The 16,737-nt window shown below is 41.9% G+C and overlaps 1 protein-coding gene across 1 annotated transcript in view; it reads left to right on the top strand.

Moving 5' to 3' along the window:
* The window catches only part of adam19a (ADAM metallopeptidase domain 19a), a 314,399-nt gene that overhangs the window by 262,759 nt on the left and 34,903 nt on the right, over positions 1 to 16,737 (top strand). Inside the window, exon 18 of the mRNA XM_039822508.1 lies at positions 14,087 to 14,195. Coding sequence (XP_039678442.1) covers positions 14,087 to 14,195 — 109 coding nt within the window. The remainder of the gene's footprint in view (positions 1 to 14,086; positions 14,196 to 16,737) is intronic.

The following is a 16,737-nucleotide window of genomic DNA, read 5'->3' as shown; positions in this document are numbered from 1 at the left end:
AACCATGGACTCTAACATTTTTTGTGGAAAAAATGCCTTGGTTACCTTGTTTCAAGCCATTCTAGCGTGGTATGAAAGCCTACAGGAAGACGCAGCTCGATTTCTGCCAGTTCTCATTAATATTCAACAAGCTAAGCTGTTAATCTGATTGTCTAACAGCTAGCCAATGAGAGCCTGGCTGTCAGAATCCTTTACCCAGCCCAACTGGGCAAGCTCATGAATAGTAATGAGCTCAGGCAATATGATGTCAGACTGACCAGCTTTTGTAATTAGCCTGATTTCTCTGCTTATTTCTTTTCAGTGGCTAGAGCTGACAAAGGAGGTAGCAGTTCATTTTCACATTCACAACATAACAAACACATATGGACCTAACATATTTTAAAAAATGCAACTAAAAACGGTTTTGTATGGCAGGGCACCTTTAAAAACATATGCTCTCCAAAAACTAAAAGGAAACTACACCTGGCCTCCTGAATCTAAAATAAAAAAACTATAAGAATCAGTAAACAACCCTGCGCCCTTCATGTTGACTAAGTGCCTATTGGTATAAATTGGCATGTTAATCATTGAAACAACATCTCGTTGTAATTTGAGCATGGCAGTAATTTCTCCTTCATTTAGTAGTGAAATACACAAGATGTCTGGAGATATTAATCAAGTTTAAATGCTAATCTCTACATAACATTTTCTATTCACAAGTTTAAGACAAGTTAATTAAAAACTCTTAGAAGTGATTTACCAAATGTAGTGAAGTAAGGAGTTTTTCTACATTTCAACTCTAACTAAAGCCTGTTTTACAGTTCTGCGGAGGCTCCATGCAGAGCTTTCGCCGTAGTCTATGTAAGTGGCCTGATGTTTATACTTACTTGTGCGCTGGTGTGTGCGTCGAGGCGGCATGAGGGAGAAGTGAGAGAGTGACTGTGATTAGCTTTGGAGCGAGTACCGACTCTAGAGTCATAGTGAGAGAAACAAAGTGTCTCCCCTGTTCTGCACCAAAGAATACATGTATTACTAACTGGCTGTAAAGCCCAACCTCATCATGTATTACATTTGTCAGTGTTCAAAGTGTGAGGGAAACATCTGTATTGAAAGTTAATACACCAACCACGGTGCCAACATGTGAGAACTGATACTTTCCGTATTGCTATTTAACAACAACCTGGTGAAATATTAACCTAAGTCTGTCACATCATATGGATACAACTATAAAGATACAATGTGCCTGTTCCCAGCATTAGCACAACACTTTGCGATGTTACGATATATGCTAAATTTAACGTCTCTTTCACATTAGCAAGTGACTGACCTATCTAGGTGCGTTTTGAGATGCCTGATGAAGTTCGACGTTGTTGATCCGGCATCATTTATCTTGGTGTCACACACCTTGCATGTAGCTGTTCACTTACTGCCACTGTCATAACGAAGTTATTGAAAGCAAAACTAATGACAAAAGGCACAACTCCGGGAGGACTTGGTGTCGCCATCGTCAATGCATTTATGGGAGTGCACGCACATATGCACAGTGCGTGCGTTACATTGCACATTATGGCAAAGGGCAGGGGACATGCAGCTCGTCATATGTTTCCCCAACGTATAAGCGGCAATAAAAAAAACTAGAAATACATGAATGAATTTAGATTTAATAAGCAATTATTGCATGAAAATAGGTTGTTGACGAGTCTCAAAGCTCAAGTCTGAGTCAAGTCTGAAGTCTTTGGGGTCAAGTCGCAAGTCAAGTCTGAAGTCAGCTGTTTGTGCGACTTAAAGGGGAACTATGCAGTTTAACTTAATTGACCTTAACTGAACAGCTTTGGAGTCATTGGAATGGTTATATGACTTTTTTCAAGTTGAATGGTGGTCGTCTCACCCCCTCCTAGCGCCTGTGAGCAGAAAAACCACCCTTGCAACTTTCCGGACTCAGTGTCAGGAAATATCACGTGATATCAGGTCTCGCGATGTAACGAATTGCTTCACAGCACTGCACACATACGGCCATTCAGGAACCGGCTAACAAGGTAGCGATGGAGTTTTTCACAATTTCGTCATGGCTGAACCGGCAAAAAAGAAGCAGAAAGCAGAAAACATTTGCTAAATTCACCAAAGGATATTAAAGAAACACTAAAGCACTTTTCCCGCTTCGGTCCCCCTACTGTTGGAAGCAGAATTGTCCATTACATTACAATGTGCAAGTTTGCCAGATCGGGTAGCGAATCTGTAGTTCATTACGACAATATTGTTATTGTCGTAATGTCTCATTCGAACTACAGATCCGCTAAATCTTAAATCTTTATTGCCGCATATACGTTATAATATGAATTGTTCCAACGGAAAACAAGATGGCACTTATCAAGAGGTAAAAGCAGAAGGATTACACACACACACACACACACACGTATTTTGGTGATGACAAACGACTTGAAGAACGACACCTACTGCCGAATTGAAATAAGTTTACAACCTTTGAAAGTTAGTGAGAGCCCTTTTTTGATGCTTAGAAGAGTCTAGGTTAGAAGAGTCTAGGTTTGCTATCGCCAGTCTTGCGAGTAAATAGCAGAAAAAAACGTTTGGAGAAACACAACCCCATATCGCGGTGAGTTTTGTGGAGGTCTGAGAATCCCGTACAGTAAACACTGTAGGATACACGTAGGGTACAGATTTGATCATTGGCAAATTATCAAATATGTTTTATCAATATTAATAAAGTCATGAATATGGTTAGTGAGTGTGAGTGAAAGTGGAGGGGCGGTATCGAAATGTAGTTCTAACACAAAAACGACTCCCAAAATGGCTACTCCTGTGAGCTGCACAAAACTATTTAGCCTCAAGAGTAGTGGTGCTGGGTGCACGAGGAGGGGTTGAAAAGGTCGAGGGGGTTTCTAGGCAACGCGCACGCTTAACCCTGCCCTGTTCATGTGTTTTATAGGCTAGTGACAATGCCCCAAAATTTTTGAGATACCCCTACCGGAGGTAGAACTAAACCCAACAATGTTTTTCCTCATCTCTAAGGTCTCCCATATATGATATGGATTCTTGGCTAAAAATATTTTACTGCTAAGATTGTTAAATTAACATATATTGTAATACACCCCCAAACCAAAAAAGGACTAAAATATAGCCTGTCCGTATGGGAGTTAAGGCATATAAACTAATGCAGATCAATCACACAAGCTCTGAGAGCTTTGACACTTGGCAGGTTTGTAGTCAGGAAGTTGCTTCACCTACTAGAAAAGACAGGATGTGAATATCTTGATGTATGGAATAAATAGAGACCTATAAACACATACCTAAAATAGGCGAACATGCAAAAAATGGCAATCTAACAAAACAAACACTGTGAGGGGGAATGAGCCCACTCCTCACCTCACTGAATCTCAAGCTCTTCTCAAGCTGTTTTTTTCTAGCAGCAACCATTTGGAACATGAACTGCTTTTGGTAGCCATTCTGGGGGTTAGGGCATCTCCAGTGGCTACTTTGGGGAGGTCAGTAAGTCATGGATACCCGACCTGAGTCCGACGGGACCCGACGGGCCGGGCCGGGTTCGGACAGATATTTAGAAATTATGGTCGGGTTCGGGTCGGGCTCAGTCACGTGCGTGTGTGGTTGTGTGTGTGTGTGTGTGTGTGTGTGTGTGTGTGGTAAGTGGGCAGAAGAAAGAAGAAGCAGACGTGTAGCTGCAACCAGAGCAGAGTTGTACACAGTGTGTGCGGTGTCCGAAATAAACCCCAGACTGAAAGCCAAGTTCAGTCATTTGCTCACCAGAAACAGGATTTTAACCCCGATGTTATTCAAGTTATAACGTGGGCCCTGGAGGTAACGAGTCTCCCCTGGTTTTCTGATCACGGTTGGAAACGAAGCGATGAGGAGAGGTTAACACATTGAACATTTTAACATCTTATTAATGCGTGCTTGTTGCCCCGTGTGCGCTGATGCGCTCATCTGTTGACAATTGCCGAATGCCTTCCTATAGTTGCTTAATAAAAACTGGCTTTCCACACAAAAACGTAGCCTACATGTGTCATTAGTATGAGGAAAAAAATGAGATTTTAACTGTGTCGGGCTCGGGTCGGGCTCGGACACAAATTTCTTAATGCCTGTCAGGCTCGGGCCGGGCTCGGTCACCGCTCTGTCGGACGCAGGCTGGGCTCGGACAGAAAAATTGGGCCCGATCCGGACTCTAGTGGTCAGCCCCCCATGATGTTACGACTGCAACACACCACTGTCACTCATCTGATGCTAATCTGTACCTCAGCTCATCCAGATTGGTACAAGGCTGCCCATCCACCTTTTTCTTTTGGCCATACGGGAGGGCATACCTTCTTGCCACAGGCAAAGCCTCTTCCAAGCTACCAGAGAGTCAAAATGTAGTAATTTCCTGTAACTTACAAAGATGGGTCTTCAGTCTTGTGAGGGCAGCGGCCTTCCCAATTCTGTACAAACTGCTTGTGGTGTTACAACCCGTGAGGGCGTGGCATGCAGGTAAACACTCACAAAGCACTGCTCCAAGCTTCTGAGCGATCAAACAGATAGGGACGAATCTTTCCTTAAGGCCATGTCCAGAGTGCATAAACACTGCTGAGGATCCAAACATCCCTTTGCTTGAATAGTACAGAAGCAAAACTAGTACATCTGTATCATCACATTTGACAATTAGACGAGAATGTGACTGTGCAAGATGTATTGCATGTAACACCAGCCTTATGTCAGCCACCTCCTGGTCACTGTAAAGATCTGTCAAGCAGTCAATGCCTGAATTGCTAAACCTCTTAACCTCCTGACCATATTCAAAACCACCAGCTAAGATGACAGTGTTCCCTGAAGAAATTTTCGTTGGCCCAGTACTGGCGATGTAGGAGCCTCAGAGGCTAGCTTTATGCTTCTTACTCCTCTTGCTAGCTGTTTCCCTTGAAGCAACTGTCGAGATGTTCCCTCTGCATACACATCTGACTCAGTTAGTATGTCAAAGAGTCCACCATCGCCACTGAGCTTTCCGATCCTTGCTAGGTAAGCCATCGTGATATGCATACCTCCCAGTCTCATTGTGATCTTTCCTTGTACGGCCGATGATTTGCTCCACAAGATCTGTTGTGCTTCTTTAGGTGCTGGTGCCTTCTGGAACATCACAGGTTCAATGCACCCATCTTCTTTGAGCCTCCATCCTCTACCATCTGGGTTCCAGAGAAGAGGTTTGACCAGGTGGCTGTGGCCACATTACGGTTTGGTACAAGGCACTTACAAGGGCTTAGAGCCTTGTTAGAGCCTTGTACCAAACGACACAGTAACCTGTCAAAGCCCTCTCTGGAACCCAAATGAAAATGTTTCAGTGGTGTGTTGCAGTTGTAACATCATGGGGGGCTGACCTCCCCAAAGTGGCCACTGGAGATGCCCTAACCCCCAGAATGGCTACCAAAAGCAGTTCATGTTCCAAATGGTTGCTGCTAGAAAAAAACAGCTTGAGATTCAGTGAGGTGAGGAGTGGGCTCATTCCCCCTCACAGTGTTTGTTTTGTTAGATTGCCATTTGTTTGATTTAAGACAGTCATTTCATTTGTAATTGTGTTAAGTTATAGTTTTATTAAAAGGCTCATTTAGGTCAAACTGCAATCCTGACTCCTGGTCTCCTGTTTGTGCTGTGGTAAGGTGTTTTAATTTCAATCTTTGTTTCCATATGGACTGTATAGTATAAGGTGCCATATGAAATGTTTCATTATTAAATGTATCTTATATTTGAATTTCTCAACATTCTTCTCACCACTGATAATAAGCTTTGGACTTGAGACTAAATTATGTCAGTGTTCCATTTTCTTTCATTTTGGACACCTCCTACATTGAGTGAAAGAACACCCTGATTTGTCATGCTATATTTACATCTTTGGTATTGCTGGATTCAGCACAACCCCACCTTTCCAACAAGCTGTCATATGTCTTTCTATGATAATCCCTGGCAAAGTAATCACAAAGTAAATGAAACCATTCTGCATAGATATTCATTTTTTGCATGTTCGCCTATTTTAGGTATGTGTTTATAGGTCTCTATTTATTCCATACATCAAGATATTCACATCCTGTCTTTTCTAGTAGGTGAAGCAACTTCCTGACTACAAACCTGCCAAGTTTCAAAGCTCTCAGAGCTTGTGTGATTGATCTGCATTAGTTTATATGCCTTAACTCCCATACGGACAGGCTATATTTTAGTCCTTTTTTGGTTTGGGGGTGTATTACAATATATGTTAATTTAACAATCTTAGCAGTAAAATATTTTTAGCCAAGAATCCATTTCATATATGGGAGACCTTAGAGATGAGGAAAAACATTGTTGGGTTTAGTTCTACCTCCGGTAGGGGTATCTCAAAAACTAAAGCCCTTTTTGACCATTTGTCACTAGCCTATTAGCCATTGACATATATAAAATGGACCAATAGATCCCGTTGCTCTGGACGGAGACCAGTGAAGGCTATTAGAAGCACTTTTCCGGTGATCCCTTGCTTTACTGCGCAGCCTCCAACTGACGGAGACAACGTAAATGTGACGTGAGCAACGTGTCTGAAAGTTGTAAGTCTTCTGGTAGCTGTGCCAAGAGAAATCTCAATCATTCCCAATCTTACAGAGACGGAGAGTGTAGGTGTAAGGAGATAACATAAGCACAGGCTAATTATTGCTAACTAACATGCTAGTTAACATTAGCAATTAAACCTAAACGGCTAATGTAAGTCGAAACTGCCTGCAAGCTTCTCCTGTACTATACGGTAATTCCTGTACTGTGCGACAGTAAGTCACTTGGTTATGACACAATCGTTAGCCTATTTTTACAAAAACGTCTGCTATGGAGCCATAACGTGAGGTACAAGGTAATGGAGCCTTTTATACATTGTCGTGTTTCTTTAGAACTAAAAAATGGACAAATAGTCTTTAAACGCTTCAGATGTAAAGTTATTCGCAGTCAAGTGATGTAAAAAAAAAATGGTGGTCAGTGGAATGCTAACAGGAGGTGATACCTTTGTAGCAACAAAATGGCGCCATCGGAGGTTCGAGTTCTGAACGGTTCTGAAGCGAAGCTTATGCTGCGACATAGTTTTTAGCCCGTAAGTTACGACTTCAAGTCACGACTCACGACGTGGTAGCGTTCCAGGCAAAGTCACCACAAACCCTTCTAGCTAGTGTTAGATAGTGGCTACCTAACGTTGACATTAGCTATCTAGGTTACTTTACGTTGCCTATTTATGTCTATTTATTTCTACTTATCACTGTTAATAAACGGCGTCTGTACAGCATCAAATTGTTGTTTATGTGTGTGTGACGTCAAAAACTGTAACTGGGAGTACAACGATCTGGTACGAGTTCACGGGTAGTATTTTACAGGTTTGACTGCCGTTCCAGGGTTCTTTCACGAGTAGAAGGTTGTGAAAACACGAGTTACGGGTTGCCTGGAACGCAGCATTACCCCCTTGGTTTTAGCTCTGTACAAACGTAAGCCGACCCCTGGACCTCACGTGGTTAAGCTAGCAGCGTTAGCTCGGGAGCTACGTGGCTAGCTTATGTCCGTGTGTATGTTTGTGTGTGTTTTAGTAAAAGGAGAAGAGTAAAAGGAGGAAAAACAAAACATTCTGATCTTAATTATCGATAATAGCCAGCTCCCTCAGCCACCCAGGTCTGGACCCCACGTGTAGTTAGGACAGACTGAGACTTTTGATTTACCGAGGGAAACTTTGGTCATCAACAGCTGATTCACCGCGATTATCTCGCGGACAGTAACTAAACTCCATGAAAGGAGTGATTTAGCAGGTAGCGCTTACGGTTTTTAATCAGCTACTTAAAGTGATGGTTCGGAGTAATTCACCCTAGGGTCCTTTGCACCATGACCTCGAGCCAAACACCCCCCCCCAGAAGCTTTTTTCACCTGGGTCTAACATTGGGAGAGTTAGCGTAGAGTAGTGTTATCAGCTGAAAACCTTAGCGCAGGGGCTAATGGATCCAAAGTGTCTCTTAACATTACCCAACTAATAATGCCCAAAATGATACCAAACGTCTACAGTAGTACAAATAGGTTATTTACTCATAAAACAATGGATTGTAAAGTTTGTAGGTACACCAGAAGTTTATGTAAATAACACTTGCCTGCTGGCTTCTGCTCTCTGCTGACAGATATAAAATTGTCCCAGCTCCAACTCGACCAGCGAGGTGATGCTGGCTAGCTAGCCCGGACTAGTGTGCTTCCTGTAGTAACCTGGGTCACCGTGGAAAAAGCAAAGAAACACAAGCGCCGACAGCTTTTATCCTTCCTACACCTCCTAGTGGCGGGGTGGTGCATTCAAAGACCCGACAGCCAATGGGAAAAGCGCAACGTTATCACAGGTGTGAAGCAGTTCTTTGTCTCACCACCAGTCTGCCTTGCCCTCCATGTGTTGAATGTAGAACCTCCATTTTGGGGACTCCCAAAGTGGCAGCCTGTAGGAGTTTGGTGAAACTGGCTTTGGGATTCACATGTAGGCCAAGATCCTTTGTCTCTGCAGTCAGCTCAATCTGAGCCATTTTTGGTTAAGATCAATGTTTAACCCCCTGCTTGGTCCCAACAACACTAACATCACTGCCTCTACCGCTTCCATAAGAAAGTTTTAAAACCCCAAACACAAGCCCTGAACTGCCCAGGAGTTTGGTGAACAACAAAGCACAGTCGATATCTCTCGCACGTCTTTTTTTAAAAAGATTTTTTCTTTACGGTGATGTATTACCCACTGTAGATTTCTGAGGTAGCGTTTCCGGGAGGTCATATAGTCGCAATGAATATTTTGCTTAGACAGAAAATCATTCATTTACAATAAGAGAAAACGTTACAGATGCATCGTTGCATTTCAAGTGTTGCATACGGTAACTTAGCCTACTTTGGATGTATCATGAGATAAACCGGGTAACAGTATCCCTGTCACTGTGTTACGAGCCAAAGCATTAAAGGGGTGATAGAATGATTATATAGGGTATTTCACACTGTTCCTTATGGTCTCCTAATGGGGTATGTAACATTGGTTGGGCTGAAAATGGCCTGGTTGATATTTTATGGGCCCTTATGCATCCCTGTGTTTTGGCCCTATTTGTAACAAGAGCTTTTCTTCCAAATATGGTATGGTCATGAATATTTAGATGAGCGCGCGGTGATTGGTTGAGCCACCGTTACCATGCAGACATTAGAGACGCGCATTGATTGGTTGGAGCGAATCCCCAATACACATACATTAGAGAAGCGACAGAATCTCATATTCCAGACAGTACAATGTTTCATTACCAAATTCACTTCTGAGACTTTTTTAGCGATAAATCAATTATATAAAGCTCAAATATGGGGGGCCGTTTATAAAAAATTGATGGCTAATTGCAAATTTGGTAAGACGTGTCGGACTTTAGGAGCTCCACACAGTCTGACGAAAAGCGGCAGCCTGCTGGGCTCCATACCCAGGGCAAAGTCACCCTAAGGTGGATACTGCACTACGGGCTCCGCGGCCAGCTGCCGGCATAACTATATCTATAAATAATACATTTACGGTTTTGAATGTCCCAATGTCTTATAAAGCTAACCGTGTGTCCGGATTTGATTTTAAGGATATTTTAGGAACGCGTGCGCTTTGTAGGACAAGCAGCTGCTTGCTATATGTCCCATTCATTACAATGGGGAAATACCGCAGCTAGCTAGCTACACTTTCGCCATAACTAAATTATATTTATGTTTGAATTTCGCACCCCCCCACTTATACAACACATTCCCCAATGTCTTATAAAGCTAACCGTTGTGTCCGATTTGATTTGAAGGCATTTTTATGAACGCGGTAGCCTTTGTAGGACGAGCAGCTGCTTGCTATATGTCCCATTCATTACAATGGGGAAATACCGCAGCTAGCTAGCTACATTGTCGTCATAACTAAATTATATTTACAGTTTGAATTTCATACGCCACTTATACAACATCATTCCCCAATGTCTTATAAAGCTAACCGTTGTGTCCGGATTTGATTTTAAGGCATTTTTATGAACGCAAGCATGCGTCTTTGTAGGAGGAACAACAGCGCTTGCTATATGTCCCATTCATTACAATGGGGAAATACCGCAGCTAGCTAGCTACATTGTCGCCATAACTAAATTATATTTACAGTTTGAATTTCGCACCCCCACTTATACAACATCATTCCCCAATGTCTTATAAAGCTAACCGTTGTGTCCGATTTGATTTTAAGGCATTTTTATGAACGCATAGGCCTCTTGTAGGACGAACAGCTGCTTGCTATATGTCCCATTCATTACAATGGGGAAATACCGCAGCTTGCTCACTTTCGCATAACTAAAGTATATTTACAGTTTGAATTTCGTCACGGCATGAATATTACAGGTTCCTCAAGGTCTTACAAAGCTTAGCTAACACTTGTCCGATTTCGGATTTCAATTGAATGTATTTTTGTGAATGTCAGAGTTAGGAGGAGGCTAGCTAGCTCTCATTGATGGACTCCATCTCACCGCGGATCTATCAATGAGACTCGCGGACAAGAGGCGTTTATTTCCCGATTGTTTGTTTAAATAACTCAACACACATACCCATTATAAGATTAACTGGAACCTGCGGGCGCGCGGTAAAAGACTCTGGTCGACAAGCTCGCTGACACTGCGGTCAGGGCGGCGATGTAGCAACCCAGGCAGCACCAACACCGGCACTAAACTCCCGACACACAGTCGGAGAAAATTTGCAATTAGCCATCCATTTTCGTAAAGCGGCCCATATTCGAGCTTTATATGGTTGATTTCCGCATAAAAAGTTTCAGAAGTGAATTTTGTAATGGAATAGCAGAGATCTGCGTGAACTAGCTAGATTCAGAAGACTACCTGATCTCAGGTCAGTTGTGTAGCCTATGTAAATATTGGGGCGTGACTGTTCTCTTAAGGTTCCGGATTTTGAGACGCTTACGCAAGCAACTCAGCTTTGTTGGGATTCGCCCGTTTTCAGAGGCAGTTTCAAAATATGAGATTTTCATAGTAAAGGGGTGTCAGTGGGATTTTGAGCTTCTATGTATGTCCTATTTACCCACCAAACTGTCGTTATTCAACTATGACAGGGTAAAATCGGTTTTGCATTCTATCACCCCTTTAAGAGATTGTTGTAGCAACCAACGTAATAATAACTTAGACTTATAAAGTGCATTTCGTGAAACCCAAAGACGTTTTACACAAGTACAGGGAGACAAGGGAAAAGAAAATAGTAGGCCTATACAAACATGGAATAAAAGGAATAAAACGTCCGCGATAAATGGAAGAGATACGTCATTTACTACTACTACTGGCGTACATCCACATTGCGCATTGTAAAGTTATTTTATGAATAGAATAGACATATTACATACCTGAGGGCCAATTTGGGGACGTTTTTTGAATGATTTACAATCATGTAATTGTCTTCATCTATTGAAAGCCCGACCGAGATTGACTCAGTTTCACCCGTCGTCTTTCACTTTCCCTTTTAGCTTTTAGTTGTTCTTTGTTTAATTTCCTTCTTTTCTGTGATGGTCCTGCCCCAGTATCAGCCATAACTACAACAGATAACTTCTGAAATAAAATTAAAATACAACTAGAAAAGGCATTTCCTGCAGAAAATGTGTGTGAATGCTGAATTGCTAAAGCTAAACTGGATTAATAGCTTAAATCTGTAAGAAGAAGTTGAAGTAGTGAGAATAGTTGGAAAAGAGGGAATGGTTTTAATTATTTTTTTTGAAAAGCTAATGCTAAAGCTAAACTTAATTGCTGGTTAAAGGTCCAATATGTAATATATGTACTGTAATAAATCGCCGCCATGCTACCCCTGCTAACGTTACCGGGGACCAGGCAAGCAGCCCATGGCTGTTTACAAAGTGTAGTTCACTGGCCGGAGCCGACAATGGTGAGTTATTTTAAGCCACAAGAGGGGGGCTGTAAATCGGGAAGAGAGGACGGTGAGATTGCAGTGTGTTTAGCGATTGTTGCCATAATTCTAAGCCAACGAAGTGTGTTCAGTCGGCAAGGTAGTGGTATTTTTAGCGGTTCCTATTGTAATTCTAAGCCGAAAAACTGTCTGTCAGTTGGGTACAGAGCTCCGCGTGAGCACGGGCTTTTATGACTGTCAATATAGCCAGCATCTAACGTTAGCTACTCCGCTGTGCTGTGAAATAATGTCTGACTATGTGAGACAATCGTCTAGCGTTCGTCTAGCATTCGTCATTGTTGTGAATGCTGCGATCTCAGCCTGGCAACCTCCGTGAACTTCGACTCTGGGGAGGAGGGGGCGGGGGAGACGACTCTCTCCAGTATTTTGAATTTGTACTGCAGTAACTTTTTTAAACACTAGCTGTCAGTATTACATATTGAACCTTTAAATGTGTAAGAAGTTGTAGTTGTAATTAATGTGGAAACATGATAATTGTTTTAATTAATATATCTTTAAAAGTTGTATAATAGCCATATTGTATGAAAGTTGTAGGTGTTACAACAGTGGCACAGCAGTGGCAAGCGAACAACATATTATTGTCTGTAGTTGCAATTTGACTGTCTGGTGAAAATGCTGCGTCATTCAGTGGCCATGTTTGTAAACACAGAGGAGATTGCTTCGATCTCTGATGTTTGTAATCCGCTAACAACCTGTCACCTGTCGGACTGCTGCCATTAACAGACACTAAGAGCGACCTGTGAAAGGCTCAGACAGCCTAAACTATAGGGCATAAGTGAAATGACCTCATCTTCAGCGACACAAGTTCTTTGGGAACGTATTGATATAAAGCGATTAAAAAAAAAGTGTTTCGCTGTGCCTTTGTGTGGAAATGTAAAGGCTGTTTAACATGGGCAGCGAATGGAGGAAGATTTGGAACTATTGTCATTTGGAAGCTCACCAAGTAGCATACCTATGTTTTGATGTATATATGTTGTATGACCCAAATTGTGGGCCTGAAAGAAAGTTATAGAGAAGGGACTAAGATGATTTTTTTAAGGCTCCGTGCTCTAGTGATGACATCATCCACTGTAAGTCACACAATACATACCCATTATAAACTTCCTGAAAGTAAACTTAAACTTAATTTTCACAAAAACTGTTAAATATATCAAACTGCTGAGATAGAGCCTAATAGCTGAAGTTTTGTGAATGGTTTAAAGTTTGATTGGTGTCTGTAGGTGAAAATATGAAGTAGGAGTAGCATTTTACGACAATAACAATATAGTAGTAGAAGAGGATTTGAAGCCTGCTCTTATTGACTTTAATCGAAAAAAGTAAACAGCTTAATATTTTAAAAAGTATAAATAGCAGAACAAATGTTTTTTGTAGCTGAACATATGCAGAAGTTAGAGGCGACCAAAGAAAATTTAAGAATCGGATAACAATGCTGAATCAGCATTCACACAATTAGGCCTATATAAAGATATCTCCTGCTACCTTTTACCTGGCTGGATGTAACACAGGCTTTTCCAGTGTTACACCGAAATCTGTGACTCATCAGAATGTGTGCTCTGTAAGGCCGTCTACCTGCCGTAAATCATTCTGTGACTTCACGGGAAATATCGGACCCGGGCAGAGGCATTACCATAATAAAAACTATATAAAACTAGCGTTCTTTTCACTGTTAGCCTAGTTTGCTGTTACAGGTCATTTATGATCATCAAATGAAAAATTACACAGTTTCAGAAACATTAAAAAGTTACATATAGTCATTTTAAGTAATTCCATTTCAGTTTATATTGTTCTTCAGTAGTGCATACTACTAAACAAACAATTAATCAAATAATCAAGAAATAATCGTCACACAACAAACCTGGTGCCTTTGGGGCCTCTGATAGTTTTGAGCTTAAGGGAAGTTGAGTGTTTTGCCTGGAATAATTTACGTATGTGAGATCTGAGGACAAAGGAAGCACACACTCCAGCTTTAACATAAACTCCACCACTTAAACAGTCAGAAACAAAAATATATATACATTTGTACATACAAGGTAGAGCTAAAGGAAACACAAATGTGAGATATCATTGCTTATTATGTCAGTGCTCTGCAGTCTGCTCCATTTATGTGTGTGTGTTTGTGGGTGTGGGTGTGTGTGCATAGGTGTGTAACAGTAACGGGAACTGCCACTGTAATCGCGGCTGGGCACCACCCTTCTGTGAGAAGCCAGGACTCGGCGGCAGCGTGGACAGTGGACCTGTCCAGTATGACAGTGAGTCACACACACACACACACACTGTGCCAAGCTGCATCTGCTCACTAATAAGATAAATTAGAAAATGGGTAAATGTGTATCATATTGCAGGTTTTCTTTTCACAAAACTGTTATAAGCTTCTTTTCTAAAACAACTGACAAACCAGAGCAACAGCATGATGTTTACACATTATCTTTTGGGGATGTGCAGGCCACTAGAGCAGCACAGCAGCTTTTTGGCTTGTTTCTGCTAAATGAATACATGACAGGCAGACCATTCAGATGTGTAGGAAAGTGTCACCATCTCACTGTGGATGGAAGGCCAAGAAGGAGGAGAGAATCTAAAAAAAAAACCTTTTTAAAATAAATCCAGGATTCTGGATGTGACCTCTGTGCGTGTATTACAGTAAAATGGACTTTGGATGGAATTGTACTCACCAAACTCAGTTTACTCGACATAAGGACGACTATACTACTCAGCCGGTGAAAAAAGTTGTATATATAGCTTTGTCAAGTCATGGGAATGGTCGGACCATTCATTTCAACCATTATTTAATCTGTCTCTTATGAGTCCCCAAAATGTATAAAAGTGAAATACAAACACAGTTAAGGACAATTTATAGCCTTTGAACGTCGCGTTCGTCTGTTCCACATATTGACGGAAACGAACCATGACGTATGTGGAGAGCTCCCGCAAAAGTGCGAATGGCTCTAATTAGCATGTGAATAGCAACGACACTGCGCCTGGCCAGATAATGTCTGGCCTGGCTTGAATTTCCTAACTCAGTATTGGATGAAACCACTAAGACAAATCTCGTGATTGGTTGACAGGTCTGTCATGGGTTAGGCTATTGGTCACCCTGGGTCATTATAATAATAATAATAATAATAATAATAATAATAATAATAATAATAATAATAAAAAATAAAATATATATATATTATTTTTTCATATATGCTATGTTGTATATTCATGTCATTGTTATCCTAAGAAAATTGATTTGCCAGGAATGTGCTGTTTATTCAAAGATAGAGCTTTATTAATACAAAACGCAATCAGAAAAAAAATATGTACAAAGCATAGGAGACACACAACAAATATCCCACGCTCACAAGAAGCCAAATCCTACAGTACCGTCAACTGTCTGCCTGCCGCGGCCGCAGCCGAGGCCGCCTCTGTAGGTAACTACAGTCGATCCATTTTGCAGACGTCTGTGGTGCGTTGCCCTGTATTTCGGATCATTAGGTCTATGGTGGGGCACTTCCAAATGTCCACCTCACCCGCAGTCAGCACACTCTGTCTTGCTTCCAGCAGCTGTAAAATCAATCAATAAAGACAATCAGTACTGTGCGATGCACTGCTTATGGACACAACACAATATTGACATTGACCAAAAACGGATCTAATCTTACCCTCTTTTCTTCTCGACCGACCGGGGTCTTGTTAGGAGGAGCAGCTAGCTAGCTATGTATCCCATTGAATACAATGGCATACGATTGCGGCTAGCTAGCTACACTTTCGGCATAACTATAGTATATATACAGTTTGAATTTTGTCACGGCATGTATATTACAGGTTCCCCAAGGTCTTACAAAGCTTAGCTAAAGCTTGTCCGATTTCGGATTTAATGCATTTTTGTGAATTTCAGAGGTCTCGTTAGGAGGAGGCTAGCGAGCTCTCATTGATGGACTCCAGCTCACCGCGGGCTCTATCAGTGAGACTCGCGGACAAGAGGCGTTTATTTCCCCAATTGTTTGTTTAAATAACTCAACACACATATCCATTTTAAGATTAACTGGAACCTGCAGTAAGAGATTGCGGGCGTAACAAGCTCACTGACCGCGCTCTCAGTCACACACCAGCCAATTAGCAGGAAGAGGGGAGGGAGAACAGCGGGCTGCAGGCCCTGGAGCTCTGTCAGGGCAGCAGCGTTTGGTAGTCCAGTCACCCAGAAAGGGTGAGTTTGAGCGGGTATGGAGAACCGTGGGCTGCCGGCCGTGACGGAGCTCAATCGAGCTCACAGCAGGCCGGGGTCTGTGAAGGAGGACAGGTAGAGCTGGGATGTAGCAACCCAGGCAGCACCGGACGCTGAACTCCGACACACAGTCGGACAAAATTTGCAATTAGCCATCCATTTTCGTAAAACGGCCCATATTTGAACATGATTTCTCGCATAAAAAAAGTTTCAGAAGTGAATTTTGTAATGGAATAGAGATCTGCGCGACCTAGATTCCGAAGACTACCTGATCTCAGGTCAGTTGTGTAGCCTATGTAAATGTTGGGGCGTGACCGTTCTCTTAATACATCCATGGGCGTGACAAAGGTACAGGTCTTGGGATGCTTACGTAAGCTTTTAGCTTTGTTGATATTCGCCCGTTTTCAGCGGCAGTTTCAAAATATTAGATTTTCATAGTAAAGGGGTGTCAATGGGATTTTTAGCTTCTATGTATGTCTTATTTACCCACCGAACTGTCGTTATTCAACTATGACAAGGTAAAATCGGTTTTGCATTCTATCACCCCTTTAAATGCATTGAGTTATTGGCCAAAACAAATAAAC

Source organism: Perca fluviatilis, chromosome 14, assembly GCF_010015445.1.
Source record: "Perca fluviatilis chromosome 14, GENO_Pfluv_1.0, whole genome shotgun sequence".
NCBI classification, from domain to species: Eukaryota; Metazoa; Chordata; class Actinopteri; order Perciformes; family Percidae; genus Perca; species Perca fluviatilis.
Note: the sequence above shows the minus strand (reverse complement) of the source record. Positions and strands in the feature narration are given on the sequence as shown.